The following is a 25,330-nucleotide window of genomic DNA, read 5'->3' on the forward strand; positions in this document are numbered from 1 at the left end:
GCATTGTTTTGTTCTATTGAGTGACAGTCACCCAGCATACCAGGAGTATGAGTCAAACTATTTTAGAAACATATTAGAGCAAATTCACAGTAGCAGCACTAGATCAACCAGTCTTAGAGACTGTACAATCCAAGTCATTCTTTCTATCACAATTGCATCCTTATATTTGCTTTTAAGAAATGCTTTTTAAAATAGCTTATTTTTGGATCTTCCTAATTTTTTACAAGGTGTCATGAATGAGTGGTTTAGGGTCACTCAAAGAATCACCAAAGGTACTAGCAAAAGAGACTGAATGAAGTGCTGGGGTAAGTTGTTTTCAAATGCAATTATTCAATACCAGGAATTGTTCAGCTCTTTAATATTTGGGAAAAAAGCCAAATTCCACAGCCACAGAGTGCAAAGGTTCTCGCTGATCCACATAGCAAGTTTTCACATTTCAAAACTCTTGCAACTTTCTTTTTAAAGATGTGGTAGGCATCAGCTTCTTGTTTTAAATTTGGTCTCATTTTCAGTGTTTTATGTACAGCTGCAAGAATTTATCTTTTATTTTCCTTTTAAAAATGAGAGTTCACAGTTAAAGCAACTAAGTAAAATGGAGCAGCACATGCTAAATTCTGTTGTCGTTTCCCCAGCTGTACTACACTGAAACTCAGCTATATATCCTATTCCTGATTAATATCAGCATGACATGTCTCAACTTCGCCAGGTACAATACTAAAGCAAGTTCTGATACACATTTTAATCCAACCAATTGCAGCAAAACAACCACACTGTATCTGGCCATCAAGAATATCTGTTACTGGGAGCACTTGATCATAATATACCTAAAGAGACTGATACAACAGGAGCAGTGAAATGTTGGAGTAGATCATTTGTCTTATTCCATCAATTAAACTGGGATGAAACATATTTAATTAATAGGGGGAGAGGGGAATCAAATTATCAAAGTTATACATTTAAAAAAATCAATTTTGAAGAAAGCTATTTTACTTACTCAAATAGCACATGGAACACTGACTTTGTATATGCTATGCTAGTCCCCCAGTACAAAACCCCCACTATTTGTGGCATATCAAAATGATACAGCATTCCTTATTTATTCTGCTTTTTACTTTATTATTATTGTAAACAAACCAAGTTCCTTTGCTAAATAGCTACAGAATAATCAGGACAAAAGGGATGGTTGAGACTTAAGTCTGTGCCCAAGCATGTAAGATTACAACTATTTTAGCAAAGGCATAACAATGTAACAAAATATAATTGGGTTAAGACTGTTTTGACTATAAAACAAATCCAAAATATTATGTTCCTTAGCCTTCGCAGTTTACAAATATATGGTATAAAATCAAAGCAAAGCATCCAAGCTCCCATGACATACTAAACTGCCTGAAAATGACATGAGTATCTTCTGCACAATACTTACCTATGCATCTTTTCTAAGATAGAAATAGATTATTCAAGTTACATGACATATTACAAGGCACTATAATATGACTGCAAACATTTTCCTTAGAAGCAGCTGCAGAATTCTTTTTCATGCCATCTATAGTTCTCTGTTGCTATTATACAATTAATCATTTGCCTTCCCACAGTTGAACTCATGTAAGATTTATTTTTAATGTATACTAGATCCTGGTTTCATTCATACCACCATGATTTCCAGATTATAATTATGTCCATCAACAGCCCATGTGTTTGTATGGAAACTGACTTTTTATGGTGTCTCAATCTTGTGGGGAAAATTAAGTATTGATGCAATCGTTTTACTTTTTAAATTATTTGGAACCATTCTCAAAACAAAACAGTAATTTAAAGCCAGAACAGGCCAACATAAGGAATTGACATGAGATGAATATCAGAAAAACAAAAAAAGTAATGATGAGTCTCTACAATTGCTTTGAAGAATACCACAAATACACAAAGCTTTTCATATGCATGTCACGCTATAGGAAGGTCAGTGACTACATGTTTGGAGTACCTTCCATAGTTTAATATCAGGTGTGCTGATATTAGCTGCTCTCCTGAGAGCAGCTAGCTGCTCTCCTGCAATGGTTGCTCTGTAACATTTCAGAAAGAAAAAAAAAAACAAAACAAAAAAACCGGCAAAACCAAAAAACAAGAGAACACCTCAACAGTCGTACAGTAAGTAGAAACCTAAACTGAGTTAGCTGAATTGTGCAATTAGCCATTCTCGAGGCTTATACAGTTTTCAAGAAAGTTACGATTTTCCTGGAGTTAGATCAAGTTATGTGATCAAAGGACAGTCAAACTAGGATTCTTCTTCAAGAAAGCATCTATAGACAATTATTCTGAGCAATACATTCTTGTGTATGCACAAAAACACTGGAGACTTTTCTGTATGAAATCTCCTCCAACCATAATGCTGGAAAGGGACTGCTTACTCTACACTGCCAGATTCTTTCAGCTACATGGCTAACATGGGAACAACCTTCATTAGCTAGTTTTGCTGTTTGAGACTTCTCTTGCAAAGATCTCTTCAGATTTAGCTCAGACTAAATCTTTATCTTCCATTAAGCTTTTGCTCATTCTGTATCTAATGCCAAGTGCATCTCATGGATAAGATTTGTCCTTCCTGTGATATCAACCATTCACCAATCAATGACAATATGAGTTGTTAATATTGCCTTGGAAGGCCACATTTTCCACAAGTTTTATCTGCATAAGGCTCAAGTCATTACAGAGAGATTCCGCAGAGACAATTCCAGCAGTATTTCTTGGTAGAGTGACCTTGACAAGTGATCCTCAAAATGCTTTGTACAGTTGTTGCCAAAGACTTATTAACACCTGTTAGTGACAAAAGGAAAAGTTATATTAGTATATATATAAAATATGTGAATATCTATAAGATGGTGTTAGTCCAAGGAAGAATTTTAAATAAAACCATAACAACTTCAATCAGATTTTTTATAAAACTCTGGAAACATGCAAGGTAAAACCAGAACATTTCCACTGTTTGTTTCAAAATGATTTTATATCTTAACAATATTAAGGAAAAAGAATATATTCAGTGACAGGATTGCCAATTTGGCACATAACTTTTAGAATAATTTAAATCAGAAATTCCAGCTTTTTTTTTTTTTACTATTATTTATTTCCTTTAGGTAAAAATGTTATATACAAGTCCATGGCAAGGAAAACATCTCCTTAGAATTGAATTTCTAAATTCAAGACAGAAATTCTCATAAGCTGCATCTATAACCCTACTAGGCCACAGACCAGGGATCTACTGATTGACAGGTCCAACTGGCTCATGTCCAGCTTGCAAAGAGCAAAATTTCCTTGTGACATGTTTGTCTTTGAAACAGCTGGTGAAGAACACTCCGGAACAGAGTCAAAAATCAAGCTAGCAAATAAATAGTGTGGATGATCAGGATCCAGTGCTCCTTATCAGCCTTTTTTGTTTAACTACACTGATGTTGCCCTACAAAGTTCAGGAGCTTGCTTTTGCTGTTGGTTTTGACAAATCAGAAGTTAGCTTTCATATCAAAGACCTACCTAGTCATGGTAACATTTTCTGAACATAAAAGGTAAATAATGTTGTTCTTGTGTATGTAAACTTTACTATATTATAACTCACAAATAATTATAATTGTGGTATTGATGGATTATGCAAATCAGTAAAATAATTTAAATATATATATATAGTTTATCATCATGTTGCTTCCAGATATAGAAATCAATGAGCATAAATATATGAATTCTTGCTTTTCAGAACAGGTTGACACAAATGGTTTTTATCTACTCAATCACTGGTTCTTCACATCCTAAACAGGCAGAGCTTTCAAAAGAAGTATTTTTTCAATCAAAACCAAACCAGAAAAGAATCATAAAACACACAAAGACAACATGTCTTTTCAAGAAGACTCTCCACATGTTTGCTTACTTTGGCTTTCCAGTTCCTCAGCACCAGTGAAAAGACCAGGACATGGTCTTCACTGTTTTACAAACAAAACCAACATTCTCAAATATATTTCATTTGTCTACAGACAGCTGTACAAACATGTGGTAATTTCAGAATACCATAACCACTATAGAGGAATGCTGCACTCTATTTCCATAATCTCAGAATTTTTATAAGTAGGCATTTTTTTTTACAGTTCACTAAATCAGATGGCACTTTTCTGAATTTTAAGATTAGTTCACAACAAGAATGAAAGCTTAAAAGAACATAAAAGTTACTTTAATTTCAGAAATTACTTTGGTACACTGACTATAGGGTTCATTTAATGCACAGTCTATGTGTAAACAAAAATCAAAACTGATTCTTAAGAAAATGCCATGGCTGCGCACTGCTTTCTGAAGCTGAATAGCTGCCCTCAGTAGTTTTCGCAATAGTTCTGGAAGTAAAGTATCCAACATCCAATGTATTAGATCTACAATTTATTTATTTGCTGGTACAATTTAGCAGAACTGACCAGGATGATTTGTTATTTAGAAAGTGATTTCTAACTGAAATCTAACAAACTTCATAGAATTTGATGTGTGTCACTTGATAGTGAAGAGCTTCAACATTGTGCAGCTCATGTTTTAAGCTTCCAAATTTCAGAATTATTAGTGGGTTGCATTATAATTCTTAACAAGCTGCTTAGGATCCATTACGGGAGCAAAACATTTGGTTCCTTACTATTCTGCAAATATTTGTGACTGTAAGATTTGACTGCATTCGTACAGTAATACACATTATGTACTGCAAATACATTCAATTACATCTTCATTATAAAATAAACCAGGTTCTATCCAAACAGAGTATTGTATGAGCCCTCAGAGACAAATTCAGTAGAATTGTGCAACTTAATACCATTAATATATATCTCGGGTAAAATTCTGTCTTTACAGAACTACCTCTAAACATACGTGCTATTTCAATGTTACTTAAATGATCAGAATAAAGCTTAGAAGAGATTTGCATGGTACAAAGATCTTGAGTGTTTCTGAGTTAAAAGAAATAGGGAAATTTCAGATATTTGTCATAATCACATAAGATTCAAAGATACAGCTTAGAATAAGTAGTTTGACAAAGATTCTTTCAAGCACCAATGATAATTGAAAAAATCTAACAATATGAATCAATAAAAGCAGAGTTTCAAGCTACAAGAAAGAACCTGTTATTCAACAGGTTGCACATGTGAGCACGTATACATATAGTTACGTTTAAAATACTCCTATGCATCATTTGGTATTTCTTGTTTAAACTACTTTGCTGTACTTTCTAGAAATGTTTCTATTTCTGTAATATAAATATTCCTAAAAAGAAAATATTTACCTAAAATTATTTAGAAAATTACTATTGAAATTCATGACTTTTTCTTCCTCCCCTTTGACCTTTTAGTCACAGATCATGAAGAACATAATAGGCAAATTTGTTATTTGGCCTTCAGCAACTTTAGAAAATAAACACAGAAAAGAGTCAAAACCTATTCAGAATTTCTCTGTACAATAATTAGCTGTAAATTTTTAACATGGTTCACTAATGCTACTGAAATATAAATTAAAGGCCCAATCCTGTCTACTTTTGAGAAAATATAAGTTTTAATTTTATTTAACTAGAAACAATATTAGAACCAAAATCAATTCAAAATGAATAAAAATCATGATACATTAGTATTATGTAACTAACAATGAAGGCTCAGTAAAAAGAATACAAGGCAAAGAATAGAATAGTGCACTGTGGTTTTATTGATGGCAGCAATGACAATTTGCCTCTTTCATATGTAAAAAGTATTCAGCTTCATATAACTAAGAACTTTAAAAAAGTCTCTTGTGTTGTCAGGTCCAAATTCCTTCTGCTCACATGAGCTTTCTTTGTTCTATCCTGTTGGTTGGAAAAAGCCCGACTTTCTTCTAGAAGTCTTCAGCAAGTTGGAGCTGCCAGTGAATTTCCCCTCACCCCAAGAAGGTTTCTAAATGAGAAAAATAAAATACAATAGATAAGCATAAAACCTCTCTGCTCTTTGTGCAACATACACTTTACTGTTACTTCATTTTCTTCCTCCAAAAGAGCAGATATCTGCTTTTCAGCACTTACAGAGATAGAAGTCTTGCAAAGAATAAATCAGAAGGCTGCACTTCAATACAATAAGTATGATTGGTTTTATACAAGGAAAGAACACTTTCTGGCAATGACTTCTCACAGAAATGCAGTTTCTCCATTGCTAAGGAAGGACTTTAATACAGATTTTATAGCAAGTGTGACAAGGTGTAGATTAATTCTGTCATGGAGCAAAGGAAGACCCAAGAAACAGATAATAACCAAGCACTCAAAAGTTCACACTTTTAGGTTCTTTCAAGCTCTTCCAAAAGCTATGAGCCTTCAAAACACTCATTTCTGATTACTTGTTCCCCTTCTTCTTCATACAATCATGACATTCTATACAAGAAGTGTAAGCTCAGGATGTATTTTTATTATTGTTCTAGTCTAAATTCTTGTATCCTGATTCTCTAGAAGTATCTTATTTTACAAACCTGTTAAAGATAGTATTTGACTCATACCCTAAACAACCTACAGTGGGTTCAAGGGCTCTGAGTTCAGTGCTCTGATAAAATTCTGTGTTAGTGTTTTCTACCTCACATTGCTAGATATTCATAAAAGATCATTTCTAGGTCAACTGCAACCACAGTGAGGTACTGATTACCCCATACTTCTGTTACTTCACCTTAACATGACTTCTTTATTGCTCTGCCTTCAAAATAAACACCAGTTCAAGACTTCCTGCAAGTCTGTAGCAATTTTTCTTAATACCCGAAGCATAGAACAGTGTAGCAAGAAGGTCTTCAGAAGGACAGAATCACAGAATGGTTTGGTTTGGAAGGGACCTTTAAAGGTCATCTACTCCAACCCCTTTGTCCTGGTTTCATCTGTGATAGAGTGAATTTTCTTTCTTGTAGCAATGAGCAGGGACGTCTTCAACTATATCAGGTTTCTCAGACCCTTGTCCAACCTGACCTTGAATGTTTCCAGAGATGGCGCATCTACCACCTTTCTGGGCAACCTGTTCCAGTGCCCCACCACCCTCATTGTAAAAAATTTCTTCCTTATATCTAGCCTGAATTCCCCCCTCTTTCAGTTTAAAACCATTATTCCTCGTCCTATAGCAACAGGGCCTACTAGAAAGTCCCCATCTTTCCTATAAGCCCCCTTTAGGTATTGAAAGGCCACAATAAAGTCTCCCCAGAGCCTTCTCTTCTCCAGGCTGAACAACCCCATGGATCCAAACTCCACGTACAAAAAAAACAAAACAAAAAAACAAAAAACAAAAAAACCCAAACTTGAGCCTCCTCACACTTAAGACCCCATTATCCCCAGCTAAAACCTGCACAACTGCAGACATAGATTATGAGCTAGTATTTGTCAGTACTAATTCCAGATTCACAAGGGCAACTTCAACACCTACGTGCATGCTGAAAACTAATCCAGGAAGCAGAATAGCTTCATTTCTGCATTGTTATAATTGTGCTAGTAAGTCCTCTCTGTCTAGTGATGTAACACTGTACCGGTAGGTCTAAGACCTTTTGGGTCTGCAGTGGTGGTATGTCTGCTGCATGGACCTAATATTTCATCTTTGAGATGTCCGTGTGATACTCAGTATGGCCAGCAAACTTCACGTTTATAATTGTCTAAGTTGCCTTTGAAAACACAGCACCTTGGAATTTTAAATATTAAATACCACAATATTAAAATTCTCCAGAATGTATCGTTTTATAATACAAAATAATCATCACGGGCTCTCTGTCTTTTTAGGGGAAAAAAAAAGTTACTTTACATAATACAGGGGTACTCCCCCTCAGGAATAAAGGGTGTCATTAATCATCTGGTAAAGAGGTAAAGCATCCTTCTGTGGCAAGCTGTGGTAAAATTTTGTCTCAGTGGATCCCTTAAAACTTCCCCTAATAAATCATGTCTAACATGATATAAAAAACTTCAAATAAGAACAATATACCATGCTCTCAAGAGCTCTAAGGAATAAAAAGGAGTTAAAAAACATAGAAATCCACTTCTAGGAACTGACATTCATTATTCCTGAACTTTTACATGTCAAGACATTAAAGCTACACTGTTGTACAAGTCTGGGTAAGCTCAAAGTAATTTAGACAAGGAATATGATTGATTTTCTGTCTACATTTAAAATCAGAGAAAAACCAATACGTTCAGCACTTATTTTTGGAAAAGCTTAATAGATTTTCATTACTGGTTACTCTCTTCAACCAGTACCTCATTAGGTCAAGTGTAATGCATTTCAAAATGCAACTGAAGTATAAGACACATGGTAGCATGAGATATACAATGGGGAGCTATAAGCCATACCTGATAAATATATGCACCACAGTATCACAACAGACACCTCCTCACATCACTTTACTTATCAAAAAAAGCAAATGAGGGCAGCTACACTGGACTCTACATGAGCTTCAGGAAGCAAATCTAGCAGGTGAAAGCCTGTCTGTACAACACAGAAAAAGTTTCTGTGTTGTTCTCTACAATATTTTTATCCTCAAAAAGACTGGCAATAGAGCATTCTCAAACTGAAGAAGAATTTTTGACACTGTTCAGAGATAACTGCAAATGCCACACTCCTGAGGAGAAAGGAACAAGATGTTCAGTTTTCCAAATGTTCACTAGAACACAGTGGCAGAGGAAAAAAATCCCTATTACGAATTCTAGACAAAATAAAGGGTTGTTTTGACTGGAACTAATACAGTTTAAGTAACATCATCCAACCTCTATACAAAAGATATGTCTTGCCTCTTTATTTCCTTTTTCTACCTGAGTGATCCTAGTGTTTCAAGAATCTAAGAGCAACTGAATATCTTGACAACTTCTTTTTGGTGTTTACATCCAATAGCTGTTACATTATTTTATGGTGAAATGTAGCTGAGTTTGACACTGGAAATTTTCCAAATACAAGCCTAAACCTGATAAAGCGGCTAATTAAAACAGCTAGATTTAGCGAATCATTTTGATACAAAATACACAAATATTCTAATGTATTACATCTTATTCAGCTAGAGATACTAACTCCACTTACTTAAAGTTCAAGATAAATCAGTTATGGCAGCCAAAGAAGACGGCAGTGAATGTTTTGATCTAGAGGGATGAATCTTCCTATCAAGCAGTAAGTTGTATCTTCTTATAATGAATTGCTGTTTACAGTGATGTCTACTTAAGGTATGTATAACTCTTACAATATTTGCTATTTGTTTTGTAGAAAATAAGGTACATAATATTCCAACAGTTAGACTTACAGAAGTAGCCAAAATTTAGCAGGTTTAAGCTGCCACCGATTGTACATTGACCTGGTTTAATAAATTCAGGTTTGGATGACAAATTGGCACTATCTATATTGAGCAGATGCTGAATTAAACAGTCCTGGGCCAAAAGAGGACAGAGAAAATACCTTGTTTCATCAATTGAGGCAGAGAGTTTTAAATTACGGTGAAAAAAAAAGAGGATATATCTGCAAGTACTTTCAGTAAAAGATGTACTTTTTAAAGCAAAGTAAGTAGTTGCTGAAAAAAATATATTTAGCTGCATGACATATTTTCCAACATATATATATTTTTTTTTCCACCCGGATGAGAAGAGGCCATTGCTACTTGTTGACAAATGCTTTTAGATTTATTTAACTGACAGGTGACACCATTTATCACCTGAATCTAACCCCTTTACTTAGAGATGCCTGACAGAAAACTAAAGTATTTGAACCAGGGCAAGGGAAGGACTGTAACTATGTAATTTTTTTACGGTTTTGATACCAAGGATGCTGTTAGAATCGTCAAAGCAAGGTATAAGAATACCTGCAAGGAACAACCACCCATGCCTTATAAAGGTTGATCCTTACTTGCCATCACTCTCTCTGGATGTCTGCTCCCCCCCCCGCCCCGTTCTTCCCTCCCTCCCCCGCAGCTGACCAAGGCTAAATACAATTTTCCAGATTTATACTGTAAAATTAAGAGAAATGCCAAAAATATTATCTAAGGACAAAAAAAAACCCTCTCTCATTGCTGCCCGCACTGAGCACATTTCATTCGGTTGATCACACTGACACTCCTCTGAGCCAGCTGAGCTGGTTTAGAACTCTGCTCAGGGCAAATGCCAGAATTATTTCTGAATAAATTACCTGATGACATATTTATTGATAGTGATTGATACACATACTTAAAATAGAAAATTGAATGATAAAGGCAAAAATAGCATAATTATCACCGTGGCTAGAGCCAAGAATAAATTTTGCTCATATATTGCCAGTACTCTCCCAAATGAAAAAGGTATTTTAGCACATGATCGAAAAGTAAAATCATGCATTATTGTACATCAGAAATACCAAAGCTGCAGAGATCAGCAGCACCTATTAAACCTACTGACTGTGGAGGACTGGAGCAAGGAAAGGAACTAAAAAGAGCTCCATAAAAAAGTAAACTGGCTAGTAGAAAAAATCAGATTCAAGACAAAGCCACACTGTCAATGTACACCAAATAGCATGTGGCTTTACAAAGCCTGCTTTATTCAGGATTGAAAATTAAGGATTTAGAAGATCCCAAAGTAAAATGAGAGCAGGACAGCATACTTGATTTCTTTAGTAAAAGAATTACAACTGTTTTATCTGGCTGGACTTTTCACATTTCTGAATGTGCATGTGTGGTGTATGTTTTGAGGATGATATATAATCCCTTAATTTCTGCTAATTAAAAACGCATATGTGCATGTATACCCTCAAGATTCAGAGCAAAGTAAATATTCTTAGGCCTTGTACCTCCCCATTCAATGACAAGGTCACAGATTTTAGGTTTTAGTGTTGCCCATTCTCCTTCCCTCACTAAGTAAAAAAATAGAGTATTCACAAATGGCTCATAAAAAGCAGAATATGGGACCTTGGACAGAGACAGACAGTACTAAGTTCAGTAGGGACTGCAGCCACTTATTCAGAGAAGCAGCTGATCCAGTGTAAGTGAATGAGACACTACTGCTCTCAGGTGAAAAAGTAACAAGTAAAAAGCTTGCTCAGATGATTTCAGTCCTTACATAAAGCAAAGTTTAAAAGCTATTTGATGAAGTGTTTCTATTGCCTTCCCTCTCCCCACAGCTATATCAAGCCTCTTCCTACAGCCACAAAATCCAGAGAAACGCAGATATCCAACTTGTATTGTAAGTAAACCAATATCCCTAAAAAAATTTAGAAGCAATATGCCAAACATATCTTTCATGTAGGTGACCACAATAAGTGGTTTTTAAAACTAAAAAGATAGAACCATAAACTTTCACTTAAATGATAAGACACTGATTTAATATCAATAGTTCTTCGTAAGTGTAGCTCCTTATAAACAGATTGCCACTATTAAAACAAAGTAGGTCATACACATGCTGTTGCTTAATACATTTTTTTTTAAGTGATAAACAAGATGTTTGTAGGAATTTTAAGTTGTCTGTTTGCTTGTAAAATGGTGATTACAATAATTTATTTATTCAATATACTTATTACTTGCAATGCAATACTGATGATTCTTAAACAGCCAATTACTGGCAAAGTTGTAGAAAGTTCTCTCACAAACTTCACAAAGTACAGAACAATCCAGATCTACTTTTCTTGAAATCTAAACCCGTAAATAAAATAGCAGTATCATATATTTACCTTTTATTTCTTATTAATCAGTTTCTAGCTCTTGGAGGTTGATAAAATTGTTGAGTAGGTCGTGTGGACCGTCTTGGCTGACCATCACCTCCTCTGCGGAATTCTAGAGTTTGCTCATACGTTTCCTCTTCATCCTCCTGCAGGTATACAGCATTGTTTTAAATGGATGAGTGGGAAAACACATCATACATGAGTAGGCATATACATACATACACACACAACACAGACACACACATACACATGTATGAATGAATTCATGCATGCATAGCAACTGCTGCTTCTATGCTGATGACCACTTTAAAATAAACGAGATAATGGGAGTGGGTTTTTCAAACTTAGGAAAGCTAACAAAAACAAGATAGAGAATCTCAAAACTCAATCCCGAGGGCAGCAGCAGAAGTTATTAAGTATTTGCAGAAAAAAAACCCAAAAGCATATATATTAAAGCAAAATTATTTTCCAAGAGTCATACAGGCAACAAACTCAAGAAGTGAGATAACCTCGATAACCTGCCAGAGCAAGAGAAATATCAGCTTTGGGGAGTTTAGAAATGTGTGTGGAATGAAATATAAGAATTGGGAAATGGAAATGCAAGGAACAGCATCTGACAATATGCAGGCTAAAAACACAGATCTGAAACAGTGGATAAAAATCTGTGATGCAGTAATAATGAAAAAAGCCTACAAGTATAGTGGACAGCAATTTAAATATGAATTTGCTACGTGCAGCAATCATAAATATAACCTCTGAATGATGAGAGGAGAGGTAATTACATATTTGCAATAGTGCATTCAGTCCTAGGCATTTCAATACCAGAAAGGTATTGACAAATTACATGGAATTCAGAGGAAAAAAACAATAACAAAAATCACCAAGAGATTAAAATAGCTACATATTTACATTGGTCAAGAAATACTGAAAGGAAAAACATTCATCTGATGGAACATTTGAGTGTGGTACACATTAAAGTCGAAGAACAATTTGAAGAGCACTAGAGTTGATAATGAAGAGAAATAGGAGATAAAATTATAAGCTGAAAAAAATAAAAGAAGTTTTTGAACCTGAGTATGATTGTCAAATGGTGTCTCAGGGAAACAGTTATAATTTCATTTCTCTAATATTCTAACACTACACTATAGCAGACACCAGATCTAGAGGGAACACGCTGTGAGAAATCCTCTTTAGGAAAAAGTACTGAGTATGTAACTCTTAATTCCCTTTCATTCACGACATAGGAACATACAGGGACACAAACCAAGAACGTTGAATGATTCATTAAAAGTTCATCAACAATTTCAATACTCAGGAACTGTCTTAGAGTGCAGCACACATATAACAAAGAGTAAGCAAGCCACAGCAGTAAAATATTTCACTGTAAGAGACACAAAGGAAAATCTGCAGCCTAACTTTCTGTTGTAAAAAGTCAGATCTTACTCAGAAAACATCTCTTTCTGAATCAGCTTGAGTATCAATAAACATGCATTTTTAAAATAACAGACAACCACATTCCTTATAGTAAGGTCTCCTATTTATAAGGCATGTCTGTGGTCATAGCCATATTTCCAGAACAACAGATTAAGCCCTACTACAGAGAGTCTGCAATAGCTGTAGAAGAAAACATATTTTCAACACAATTTAATACAGCCTAATTGACTTATATCTTTTAGTTTCACTGTAGCCAAAGGCTGAGAACCATGGAATCCTGCCATGAAACTTTATTTTCTCAGTGTGTCTCTTTTACTGCTTGCGGCACTATCAATTCCCTCGTATAAAAAGGTTCAGAGACATCAATTACCCTAAGAAAAAAAATAAAAATAGAAAAGGCTGATCCCTTCTCCCAAGTAACAAGTGATAGGACAAGAGGTAACAGCCTCAAGCTGCACCAGGGGAGGTTTAGATTGGATATCAGGAAAAATTCCTTCGCAGAGAGGGTAATTGGGTATGGGAACAGGCTGCCCAGGGAACTGGTGGAATCAACATACCTGGAAGTGTTCAAAAATAGTGTAGAAGAGGCCCTTAGTGACACGGCCCTTTTAGTGACATGAGGTAAAGGTTGGACTTGATCTTAAAGGTCTTTTCCAACCTAGCTGATTCTGTGATTCTACGTCTAACCAAAAAAACCCCCCACACCATTTGCAATACCATTAGCCCTACTACAAAGCCTCAATTTAGTATATGAAGTAATATCCCATCACTGACAACACAAGCTGTACTGGCATCAAAATATTAAAAAGCTAGATGCCCGAAGTGGTCTAAATACCTCCAGCTCTTTCAGTATATTGCACAAAACATGAATAGCTGAAAACAGTTCCATATTATTTGCCAAAAAAGTAAAGATGTAATTGCAAGTGTTCTTAAAATTCTTTGCCAAAGCTTCGCTCTAACATAAAAGAGCTTATTCTTCAAGAATAAACTGATGAACTTTCATGTGCTCAATATCTGGATTTTTCCAAAACTAGAACACTAAATGGCAAATATGCATGATTGAAAATACAGCAATGCATAGTGGTGTTTTCAAGAGACTGTAGCAAATTAGACATGAATCTTTTCTTTGTAACCTTGGTAGTCTCAAAAAGAAAACATAAATTAAATAGTTCAGTGCATCACATCTCACCCATAATAGCCAACCTCTGAGGATAAGTATATCAGAGTAAGTTTCTAGAGCAGCAAATCTTCATAAAATCTCAACATTAATGTTGATCCTTTGAATTCAGTAAAATCAAATTAAAACTAGAATTTGTCTTACAAATTCTTGCATACCTATTCAGGTGCAGTTGTCTTTACACATAGAATTGAAAAGCTTCAGATACATGTCTTTCCAATTCAAGTATTTTTATTACAATAGGCAAGAATGAAATGTGAAATCACATTTCTTGAGGCTTGGAATGAAATGAAGGTGAGCAATGCAGCAGATAATAATAAGAACGAATGAGCAACAGACACCTTTCAACTGTTCCCTCATTACTCTCTCCGCACAGTAACACCCCACGCAGTTACCAATCATCTTGTTGAAGTCTGCCATCTTTACATCAGATGACAGATTATCATTTGTTTCTTGGGCCTTATATATTCACATTTCACCCTAATTGGATCTAACATTCTCCAAAAGAACAATTTGCCAAGCCATATCTTTATTAAACGTTGTTTCTTGTTTTCAAGTAATGGCATTTCCTTTCCTCCACCAGTTCTTGGCCACTGAACCTTAATCCATCCACCTCTGTTCATCTTTCATTCTTTTTCTATTGCTGTTTTTTTCTCTTTTTGCTGATTTTTTCCTGGGTTCAGCTTTACCCCAATTTACATTAAAATCTCTCCACCCCATGCTCAAAGCTGCCATCCCTCTTCTGGAACAGCATCCACCCTTCATAGACAAAACTTAAAATGTTCACATCCTTTATTTTTTTCCCACTTCTTCAATGTAAAAACTTCAGCTGTCTGTATTTCCTCCATCATAACTCTGCAGTTAGTTAGGCCACGCATCTTGCCACCAACTCTATTTTTCCATTCTTCCTTGCTGTTTGCTTTCAATTTATCACTTGCTTGTGACTCATTATAAATTATTCCATTTCCTACTTCCTTATCCATTTAAGATCTACATTACATTTTATAAAGCAAAGGCGGCCACAAATCTCTCTCAGAGCATTCTCATTCTTCTATTACCAGTAGAGGTTTCATATCAGTACACTACTCCAAAAAAGTATGTATTTTATTATCTCCATCCTTCGGCTTATTATTCATTATTTATCTAATATTCCAGGATCCAGGACTGAGTTTTCTAGTACTTGCACAATGCCTACCCTTGGGCTGCGTACCCTGAAACGAAATGATGCCACTAAGCACAACTACAAAAGATAGCAAAACCTGGCAGATCCATAGGGAAGGTTTACGAAGCAAACAATGGAATGCACAAAGAAACTATTGCAGTAACAGGTTGGAATGACACAAGAGAGGGTGGAGGATGTCAGCCTTCTTTTGGTATTTAAAAAAAAGATTGTGAACAGGGAAGCACAAGTCATTGGGAATTTCGGCTTCTCCTCAAAATTTTGCCATAAAAAGCTGCTGTTACTTTTTGTATTTTCATTCCATCACATAAGACAGACAGAACTGAACAAATGGGAATATATGCACACTCAGTGCTTTTATTTTGGACTAATATATTTCAAAGAGCCTGTACCACCATCATACTTTACCAGCTGAGCTTAGTGAATCAGTAACTTCAGTCCAGCCAAGTGACTACCAGCATGCTTTTACATTCAAAAACCAAAAATCAATGGATTTCATTGCTGCAGAATAAAGCTATGTTAAAATACTTTAACAACCAATTTACTCTTAAAGTTAACAATATTAGAGCAAATTTAGATTTCATTAAAAGCTTTCTCATTGAATTTCAATTGCAAGACTTCTTTCAGTGCATTCAAAATAACCATTTAGGAATTACTATTTTTTTTAAATGCAGTCCTTGAAGTGAATACTTTTTGTATAACTTCTGAGAACACTGAATAGGTGGATGACAGTAAAAACCAGGACACAAGTTATGCATTACACAAATGCTTTACTGAATTTTCTGCTCATATTTAGGACACAGCTGCAAGTCACAGCTGAACAGCTCCAAGTTTCCCACCTACAAACTAGTTACCTCTGTCTATTCCTGCTTCTGAACAGAAAATTCTGCTCTGTTCACCGGGCCCTTCTGCTAAGGCTTTTCGGTTATAGCTCTCTGTGAGCCATTTAGGGATGAGCACCAGAGTCTGCACAAGGAGGCATAAAAGAGTAGCATGGGGCCAGGAACCATGGGACAAAGAAGAGACAGAACACAAAGAAAGAAGATATTTTCCATTTCAGTAGTGTCAAACCACTGTTTCAGTTTAAGCTGCAGTTTTAACTTCAGCGATGTACTCAATGCATGGAAAAATTGCTGGACTCAGTACAAAGAGTACTTGCTTCCTTGCAAAATGAACTTTTCTTTCATGCACATTTCAGCTCCCATTTCCCAGTGCAGATTTAATGCCTCTTTGTGTTGCCCAGTATGCTGGCAACAGCTGTCTCCTGTTCTTCACAGACCAAGCGACCTCTTGTTTTCCAGGTTAAATTCCTTTCTCAAAACTTACTTCTTTTGCCTAATCCTCCAGTGTTGGTCTCCTTCAGTACTTTAATCTTTGGGGGTTTTTTGCAGTTTCTACTTACCTGTGCTTGTGTCAATCAAAAATAGATGTAAGATTTTCCAGAAGTATCAAAAAACAAGAAACCAAACAGAAGCCCCAACCATATTATGGCCATACTGAAAAATTCACATTTCCAAGAAAAAGCTAAACTTAAATATTTAAATTGCCATTTATTACATGTCTGTATCTATATAAAAAAAAAAATCATTGGCTGAATTGTCTACAGTATTCCCTTAAATTTTTACTTTATCTGAATACCTAAATAGACTATAACACTATAATGACTAACAGTAAACACAGTATTTTGTGAATAGCAGTGTTGTCATTTAATTAAAGTACAAGTTTTTAAGTTATATGATCTTGGAGTAGCTTTAGGGCATATTTTCAAAAATTGCTATCAAATAAGGTGTGAAAATTCCAAGTAAAATAGAAATTACCAGTAATGTAGATTTTTCAAGGAACTTAGCCAAGTACTAACTTTGTGACAAAAGCATTTTTGAAGTGCCTGTTACAGAACCATTCAACATATTTGCTCTTGGTCAATTTTCTTCACAAGTTATGCTTGTTACTTAAAGTATCAGTTCCTCTCACAGAATAATCTTCTCAGAGAGTAATCTTTGTAAGCCTGAGGATGCTCACAAGGGTTTTTTCACAGCACACAACACATATATATTAAATTGGGCCTATGGCCATACCAATTTCTGAGTTAAATTATGGGTGAGAAGGACAAGTGGGATTCAAGGTCAGACTGCTAGACCTGCAGAGAGCTGACCCCTCACTGCTGTCAGATACTTAATATCAACTCTGTGTGTAAAGGAGTGAGGATAGCATTACATTTTTAGGAAAATATACTTCTGGTATGCTCACACAGGTAATGTAAGACATTGCACTAGTGTTTCACTGATGACTAAAAATACACATAACTAATTGTAAATATATCAATCAAAAATGTTACTTTAAATAAATGTTATAAGGTAGTAATCATATGATAAAGGTGAAGGTTTTTAATTAATCTTTTAATATACCATTTAGAATTGTATATTTAGATACATAATTATTACTGTTACTTAACTCTTGCCTAGATCTTTTGCACCCTACAATTTTATCTTTTGTAATGAAGGAGGCAGCTATGTGACACCCTTAAATTTACAAGCTACTTCTGACAATTCATTAAAACAAACTTGCTGTAATATCATAACCCCCCTAAAAAAACCCTAAACACCCCCCCCACAAAGCAACTGAAACATACACAAACAATATTTTTCCTTTATTTATCCTTAGAAAAAGGAACTGATTCTTATGAGGGTATGTCTGTCTCCACTGAGCACACATCAGCCACAAATAAGTATATTCCTAACTATAGTGTGTAAAACTAGGTGGCGCGGAGCTACACTATAATATCTGTTGTTTTTTCATTCTCAAAATAAAAATGTCTCAAAATAAAAAGGCTTAAAAATAAGCCTTCCCTAGACAGTTTCCTTTAGCATCAAAAATAAAATAATTATATCTTTTATGCTTACTTTCAATAAACAAACATCAGAGGTCAAATAATTTTACATTTTCTTGGCCAGGACATGGACCTGTTTGAGCAAATCCAGAGGAGGGCCACAAAGATGATGGGCTGAAGAACCCCTCCTATGGAGTCAGGCTCAGAGAGTTTGGCTTGTTCAGCCTGGAGAAGAGAAGGCTCAGAGTACCCCTTAGAACAGCCTTCCACTACCTAAAGGGGGCCTACAAGAAATCTGGAGACGGGCTTTTTACAAGAGAATGGCTTTAAACTGAAAGAGGGTAGGTTTTGATTAGGTATTAGGGAAAAATTCTTCACTGTGAGGGTGATGAGGCACTAGAACAGATTGCCCAGAGAAGTTGTGGATGCTCCATCCCTGGAGGTGTTTAAGGTCAGGTTGGATGGGGCCTTGAGTAACTTGATCTAGTGGAAGGTGTCCCTGTTAATGGCAGGAGGGTTGGAACATCTTGAAGGTTTCTTCCAACCCAAACCATTCTGTGATTCTATGAATTATATTTATGTCACTTTTTCCTCTGCTAAAAACGTAAGTTGTGACAAAAGCTGATGAGCTTCAGAAACAACATAATGATTTAAAAATTGGCTAAGATAATATGCATCCTGAGTTTTGAGCGAAGCAATAACATTAGATACCAAGTGACAGAAACCAAGTGACAGAAAATTTGTAGATTCTTCAGAGAAGAATAATCATGGAATGAAAATAGATGGATGGACAAGGAAAAGAATTACATGCTTAAAACTGAGACAGCTAGAAACAGCACAACAGTTAACTTGGAATCAGACATTTTTGTACTTCATTGCTATTCTTCAGCTCTGAAAACAAAGCATTAATTTGTTTTCTAAATAGACCACATTCCAATTACATTTCCATAAAACTAGGATAATGTAAGCCTGGGGCACGATTATCCCACAGACATTTTGCTAGCTTATCTATTCTGCTTAAGGGTATTGCACAGGTTATTCATACTTACAGTCATTCCCTGTGGCACATATTAAAATAAATGTGCAACTCTTCTTGTGAGGTTTGTGCTTGAAATAATCATACTCTCCTGCAAGCTGTCACTATATTGTCAATACAGAAAAAATACTGAATTTCAAAAGTTCCTTAAAAATAGTTAAGCCATTCAAACCATATTCCGTTAGTAAAAGCTTCTTCAAACTGAGTAGTAGCAGTATCAAACTACAAATATTTAAAGGTTTCTTTTCAATAGTTTCTAAAAGAAAAGAAGTGAGATCTGCTATATGAACAACATACAGCCACAGGACACATTGAGTTTTCTCAATTCAGCAAGAAGAAAGCCACAGACTGGAAGTGGAAATGTTTTCAACAAAGCACAAATTTAACAACATGAAATCAGTTAACAGTAACCACTGTAAGGAGTTACATGCCATAAGGAATAATGTTACTATGAGGAGTAATTGTGCCAGTTTTCAGAAAAAAGCCACTAAGTTAAGGGTCCATCTCCATCCCCCCTCCCACATACAACTGCCAGCCCTTCCCTCACCCAAACATTTCTTTTTTTGTTCGTTTTTTAATAGTTTCCTTGCACTAAGTGCACTCATAAGCAAAACCATACACTTCCATATGGGGGGCCATGGGGAATTATTTGCTGTATTGCTGGACTTCTTGGATGTAGAAAATTCTGCCAGCAAAACCTTCAGAAATAAAACACTAAGTGATACTACGAGAATTTATCTATTGCTTTGCTGTTAGGGCATGAAACCACTACCAAAACCTAAACAGGGAAGCACTGAGTGACATGTTAGATGAAACAGAATGCACTGTGCACACACTCAACTCATGACAAAATTTGCCATGCAAATCTCTGACATCACACACAAGTGTACATCCAGTAAATAAATGCCTGTGAGATTTCACTTGTGAGTGACCAACTGCACAAAGTAAAACTAGAAAGTAAAAAACATGGCAAAAGGTCAACTGGCCAAGGCCAAAGGTATGAGGTTTAACAAGGCAAAGTGCCGGGTCCTGCACTTGGGCCACAACAATCCCATGCAATGCTACAGGCTTGGGGAAGAGTGGCTGGAAAGCTGCCCAGTGGAAAAGGGCCTGTGGGTGCTGACTGGTGGCCACTGAACATGAGCCAGCTTGTGCCCAGGCTGCCAAGGCGGCCAACAGCACCCTGGCATGTATCAGAAATAGCATAGCCAGCAGGGCCAGGGAAATGATCATCCCCCTGTACTTAGCACTGGTAAGGCTGCACCTCGAATACAGTTTCTCTCGAAATAAACAACCTAAGGAGCCCATATGCAGTCTCCAAATAATGAATTACCATTGTATGCAATTACATTTAGTAACAAGGGCGTGGGAAGAAGGAGAACAGTGCAATGCTCAGAGTAGCCTGCTTTAACTGTCACAAGTTGTTTCAGTAACTACAAGCTCCAAGAAGAATGTGTCCTTAATCTGATTGGTACAGCTGGCAATCGTTTGCAATGGTATTTCATAGTCTGAGGAAATGCTCAAGTGGAAGACTGAAACATATTCTGTGATGCTTAATGATACAGACAGAAAATTGAAAGCCATTGTTTTATGCCCACTTAGTATAAACTGCCTCCTCTCAACTGAGATTTGCCTGCTTTTAGTTTATTAAAAAGTAAAATGCAGTTCTTTAACCACCTTTAAGTGTCAGTTATTACATTTCAGCTAAGGGCCAGTAACTTTCATAGGAATATTTAAGTTGTCATCATCTGTCTATATTCCAACACGGATACACCAAGCTAAAGTCTGAAAAACTATGCAGTTTCTCAGAGGACAGAGTTGCTGAAGAAAAATACCTAGGAGCAGTTTATCAGGACAAATGCTTTCCACAATGCTTGTCTCTAAATACTGCCTCTAACAAAAAGGCTGGGAAAATAAATAAATCATATAAAGAATTATCCTTACAGAACCTGAATATTAATTCTGAACAAAGGCAAATATGACAGTGCTCTGCAAAAGATGTGACAGAATTTCAGGTAACATTTCCACTAAGTAAAGATTTGTCTTTAGTAAGAAAATTAAAAAGTTTAGGATAGACCATGAAAAGAAATTTTTCAGCCTGGCAGGACAGAGGCAACTGAAATCACCACTTATTGGTGAGATGAAAAATAAGGCACAAAATCTACAATGTTTTAATAAGGCAGAAAGATAGCTTTTTGTGGAAACTTGATCTACACTGGTAACTTTTGAGATTAAAATTAATTAATAGATATGCACCACCACTCAGGAAGAAGGTTAGTCCAAAATACTCAGCCTTCATTTAATTCATTTAATCAGTGAGTAATTAGGAACTGTAAAATTACTCTAGAAATTTTCCTAACAGTACAGAAGCAACAGAACTGAAGACATCAAATTCTTGTCTGATGCAACTATTTAGGGACTTGTTTTCTACAGCAATCTTAGAACTGTTCAAGTAGACCATACAGTTCTCTTAAGATCCTTGTTTTCAGTATAGTCAATGAAGAGAGAAGCTACATAAGAGATCCAACAAAGACACATTGATCTACTGCACCTACTTAATTATTCAATCTGAAAGACTTTTGCTTGATACGCTACACAAAAGAATCACAGTATGATGCTAAGGCCATCCAGGTCGAAGAACCATAAAGAAATGGCACCCAATCCTTCAAGTATTTGCCTGTGATAAATCAAGATACTGGAATGGGTTCAAAACCTCCATAAAATAGGCAGATAGGCAGAAGTCCTCTCTAGCTTAAAGAGGCAGCTGTAATCCTTTAGTGGTTTTCACTATTGCTTTTTACATGGCTGGAGAGAAGTTCAAACACATTCAGAATACTCATAGGAGTTTACTTCTTCATTTACGTGAAACAGGGGACAGGCATATAAGACAGCCCTGAATTATAGTTTAAGATAATTCAACACCTGTAGAAGCTCTTAGGGCACTGTGAGGTACAAGACAAAACTTTACCAAATTTGAGTTCTCAAATGTCTGCTGGTGTGAATTAACTGTAATCCCAAACCCTTTGCTATGTTCTTTTCTCAGCTCATTCGTTAATGGAGGAATGAGTTGAGGAAAGCTGCAGAGTGGATATTCAGCCTCCACAGAACAAATTACAGAAACACCAGGATTATGTATATATAATACTTATACCTTCATAATAATTTTTGCCTTTGTACCTCTTTAGGCAGAAAAAACAGTGCAAGATATAGGAGGAGAAAACTAAGATGAAATAAAAACTTTGTATTAGTATTTTTAAATTAATTAAAGATCTAGCTTGTTTTGAAAGCAAGCAGAATACGGTCATAAGATGTATAGGTGGAAAAGCTACACTATTTCTTTCACATAATAACAGAAAACAAAGAAGAGAAATCATAGCGTAAATGGCAGAACAAGGCCTATCACATGACTAAGGAAATGCAGAATGGAAAAGGGGAAGGAAGGATGCGTCTTTGGGGGAAAATGTCACAAGATAAGCACTTAAGCTACATATTTTCATAATTTATTAAGGAAAAAAATCCTGTAAGTTACAGAATAAAATTAAGACTTAAGAGTTTAAAGTATTATCTTAATTTTATTTATTTCTTTTCCCACAGCAGAAACTACTCAGGGAGTCAGGGAGGCCCCTAATGTTCCATGCTTTTCAGCTGTTAGTGTAATCTTACATATTTTACAAGAAAAACCAAGCAGTTTTTATTTCTACAATGACTTTTCAGTGATTTCTTTTTCCACTGGGATTATAATATTTTCATTAAGTAGCCCCAGCTACATTGAGGGAAAAGTATTGTAGTGTTACATACAAGATACTTAGATGAACTCTAAAACAGTGGAAACCACATGTAATTTTATTATTAAAAATATTTCAATTGCATACCTAAAACACAGTTTGCAAGCACTAAGAAAAAAAACCACAACCCAACCAAACAACAGTTTTAGTGTTATTACATATATTTATATGGGTATTGTATGTGATTATTGATCTACCTGACCTTTTTGATCTACCTTATGTAAAACACAGCTTTATCTTCTATGCTTGTAGCAATCAGAAAGATAAATAGCAGCATGCTAGGTGTCAGAGGGACTGAAAACTTGCAAGGACTGACTCAGGCAAACTGGATGATGGACAGTATACAATCAATTATCAAGGAGTCTTAAGATCACCTAGTAACAATTTTTCCATTAAAGTGGAAAGCATAATGTATCCTGAGAACATCAGGCAGATTCAATCTACGGGCAAGAGAAAAGTCCAGATGGTGACCTGGAGGATGATCAGCGGGCTGGAGCACCTCCCGTATGAAGACAGGCTGAGAAAGTTGGGGCTGTTCAGCCTGGAGAAGAGAAGGCTGCATGGAGACCTCATAGCAGCCTTCCAGTATCTGAAGGGGGCCTACAAGGATGCTGGGGAGGGACTCTTCCTTAGGGACTGTAGTGGCAGGACAAGGGGTAATGGCTTCAAACTTAAACAGGGAAAGTTTAGGTTAGATATAAAGAAGTTCTTTACTGTGAAGATGGTGAGGCACTGGAATGGGCTGCCCAAGAAAGTTGTGAATGCTCCATCCCTGGCATTCAAGGCCAGGTTGGACAGAGCCTTGGGCGACGTGGTCTAGTGTGAGGCATCCCTGCCCATGGCAGGGGGGTTGGAACTAGATGATCTTAAGGTCCTTTCCAACCCAAACCATTCTACGATTCTGTGAAAACAAAACAAAACCAAAACAAAACCAACAAAACCAGAACCAAACCCACAAAACTTGTACCAATGTAGTCCAGTTTATTATGAGACAGGAGGAGTAGAGAACAGAATGTTAACTAGCAAGGGGTGAAGAAAAAATAAATTATATTAAACCTAATAACAATGTAAATAATTATCATTAATTTACTATTTTTGAGAATTATAAAGGTTGCCAAAAGTAGACCAGAAGCTCAGGTACTTAAACAATAGGTCATGTCATCAAAATAAGGTCACAGTGATATTTTGTCTTTTTTTTTTTTTTTTTTTCGAGTGACTAGGTGAGCAACTTTGGTTTTCTTTTTTCTTCCTCCCAGAGGTTTATTTTCACCACTTTATATTTGTTGGCAGGAAAAAAAAAAAAAATAAAATTCCACACAAGTACCAAAAAGTGTGTTGGAGAAAACTGTAAAAAAAAAAAATCATCAATTTTAACACATAGATTAAATTTATGCCTTTAAGTCAATTCACTAAATCTTTCCTTAACATCAACAACTCTTTCAAAAAGGAGTCTGAAAAAATAGCAGTATTTGGACATCAGAAACCACATACAGTATATATCTATATTAGTAACAAGTATTCGGTACAGACAGCTAAGAAAGACTATCTGGAAGTTACCTGGAAGGTCTGAAATAAAACTTAATATAACACTTCTAATAAAACAAGGTCATTGTTGCTGATAACATCAAACAGTGAAAGAAAAGTAATTACTGCAGTCAGTTTAAAATGTTTTGTTCTCTTGTGAAGAGGAAATATCACAAAGTTACTTAAATCTTATGACAAAGGCTTAAGCATTAAGATCCTGCCCCTCTACTCTGCTCTTGTGAGACCCCACTTGGAGTACTGCGTACAGTTCTGGTGTCCTCAACATAAAAAGGACATGGAGCTGTTGGAGCGAGTCCAGAGGAGGGCCACGAGGATGATAAGAGGGCTGGAGCACCTCCCGTATGAAGACAGGCTGAGCGAGTTGGGGCTGTTCAGCCTGGAGAAGAGAAGGCTGCGTGGTGACCTCATAGCAGCCTTCCAGTATCTGAAGGGGGCCTATAAGGATGCTGGGGAGGGACTCTTCCTTAGGGACTGTAGTGGTAGGACAAGGGGTAATGGGTTCAAACTTCAACAGAGGAAGTTTAGATTAGATATAAGGAAGAAGTTCTTTACAGTGAGGGTGGTGAAGCACTGGAATGGGTTGCCCAGGGAGGTTGTGGATGCTCCATCCCTGGCGGTGTTCAAGGCCAGGTTGGACAGAGCCTTGAGCCACATGGTTTAGGGCAAGGTGTCCCTGCCCATGGCAGGGGGGTTGGAACTAGATGATCTTA

At 36.1% G+C, this 25,330-nt stretch overlaps 1 protein-coding gene across 3 annotated transcripts in view; it reads right to left on the reverse strand.

The window, feature by feature from the left end:
- Window positions 1-969: 969 nt before the first annotated feature.
- Window positions 970-25,330, reverse strand: part of TDRD3 (tudor domain containing 3) — a 108,076-nt gene continuing 83,715 nt past the window's right edge. For 2 of the 3 annotated variants that reach the window (XM_030475582.1, XM_030475583.1), the window contains 2 exons: window positions 11,646-11,782; window positions 1,093-5,921 (listed from right to left, as the gene is read on the reverse strand). In XM_030475582.1, coding sequence (XP_030331442.1) covers window positions 11,663-11,782 — 120 coding nt within the window. In that variant the 3' untranslated portion in view covers window positions 1,093-5,921; window positions 11,646-11,662. Of the gene's footprint in view, window positions 5,922-11,645; window positions 11,783-25,330 lie in introns of all 3 variants that reach the window. The other variant, XM_030475584.1, reaches the window with a different exon arrangement.

This window comes from Strigops habroptila, chromosome 2, assembly GCF_004027225.2.
Source record: "Strigops habroptila isolate Jane chromosome 2, bStrHab1.2.pri, whole genome shotgun sequence".
Taxonomy (NCBI): Eukaryota; Metazoa; Chordata; class Aves; order Psittaciformes; family Psittacidae; genus Strigops; species Strigops habroptila.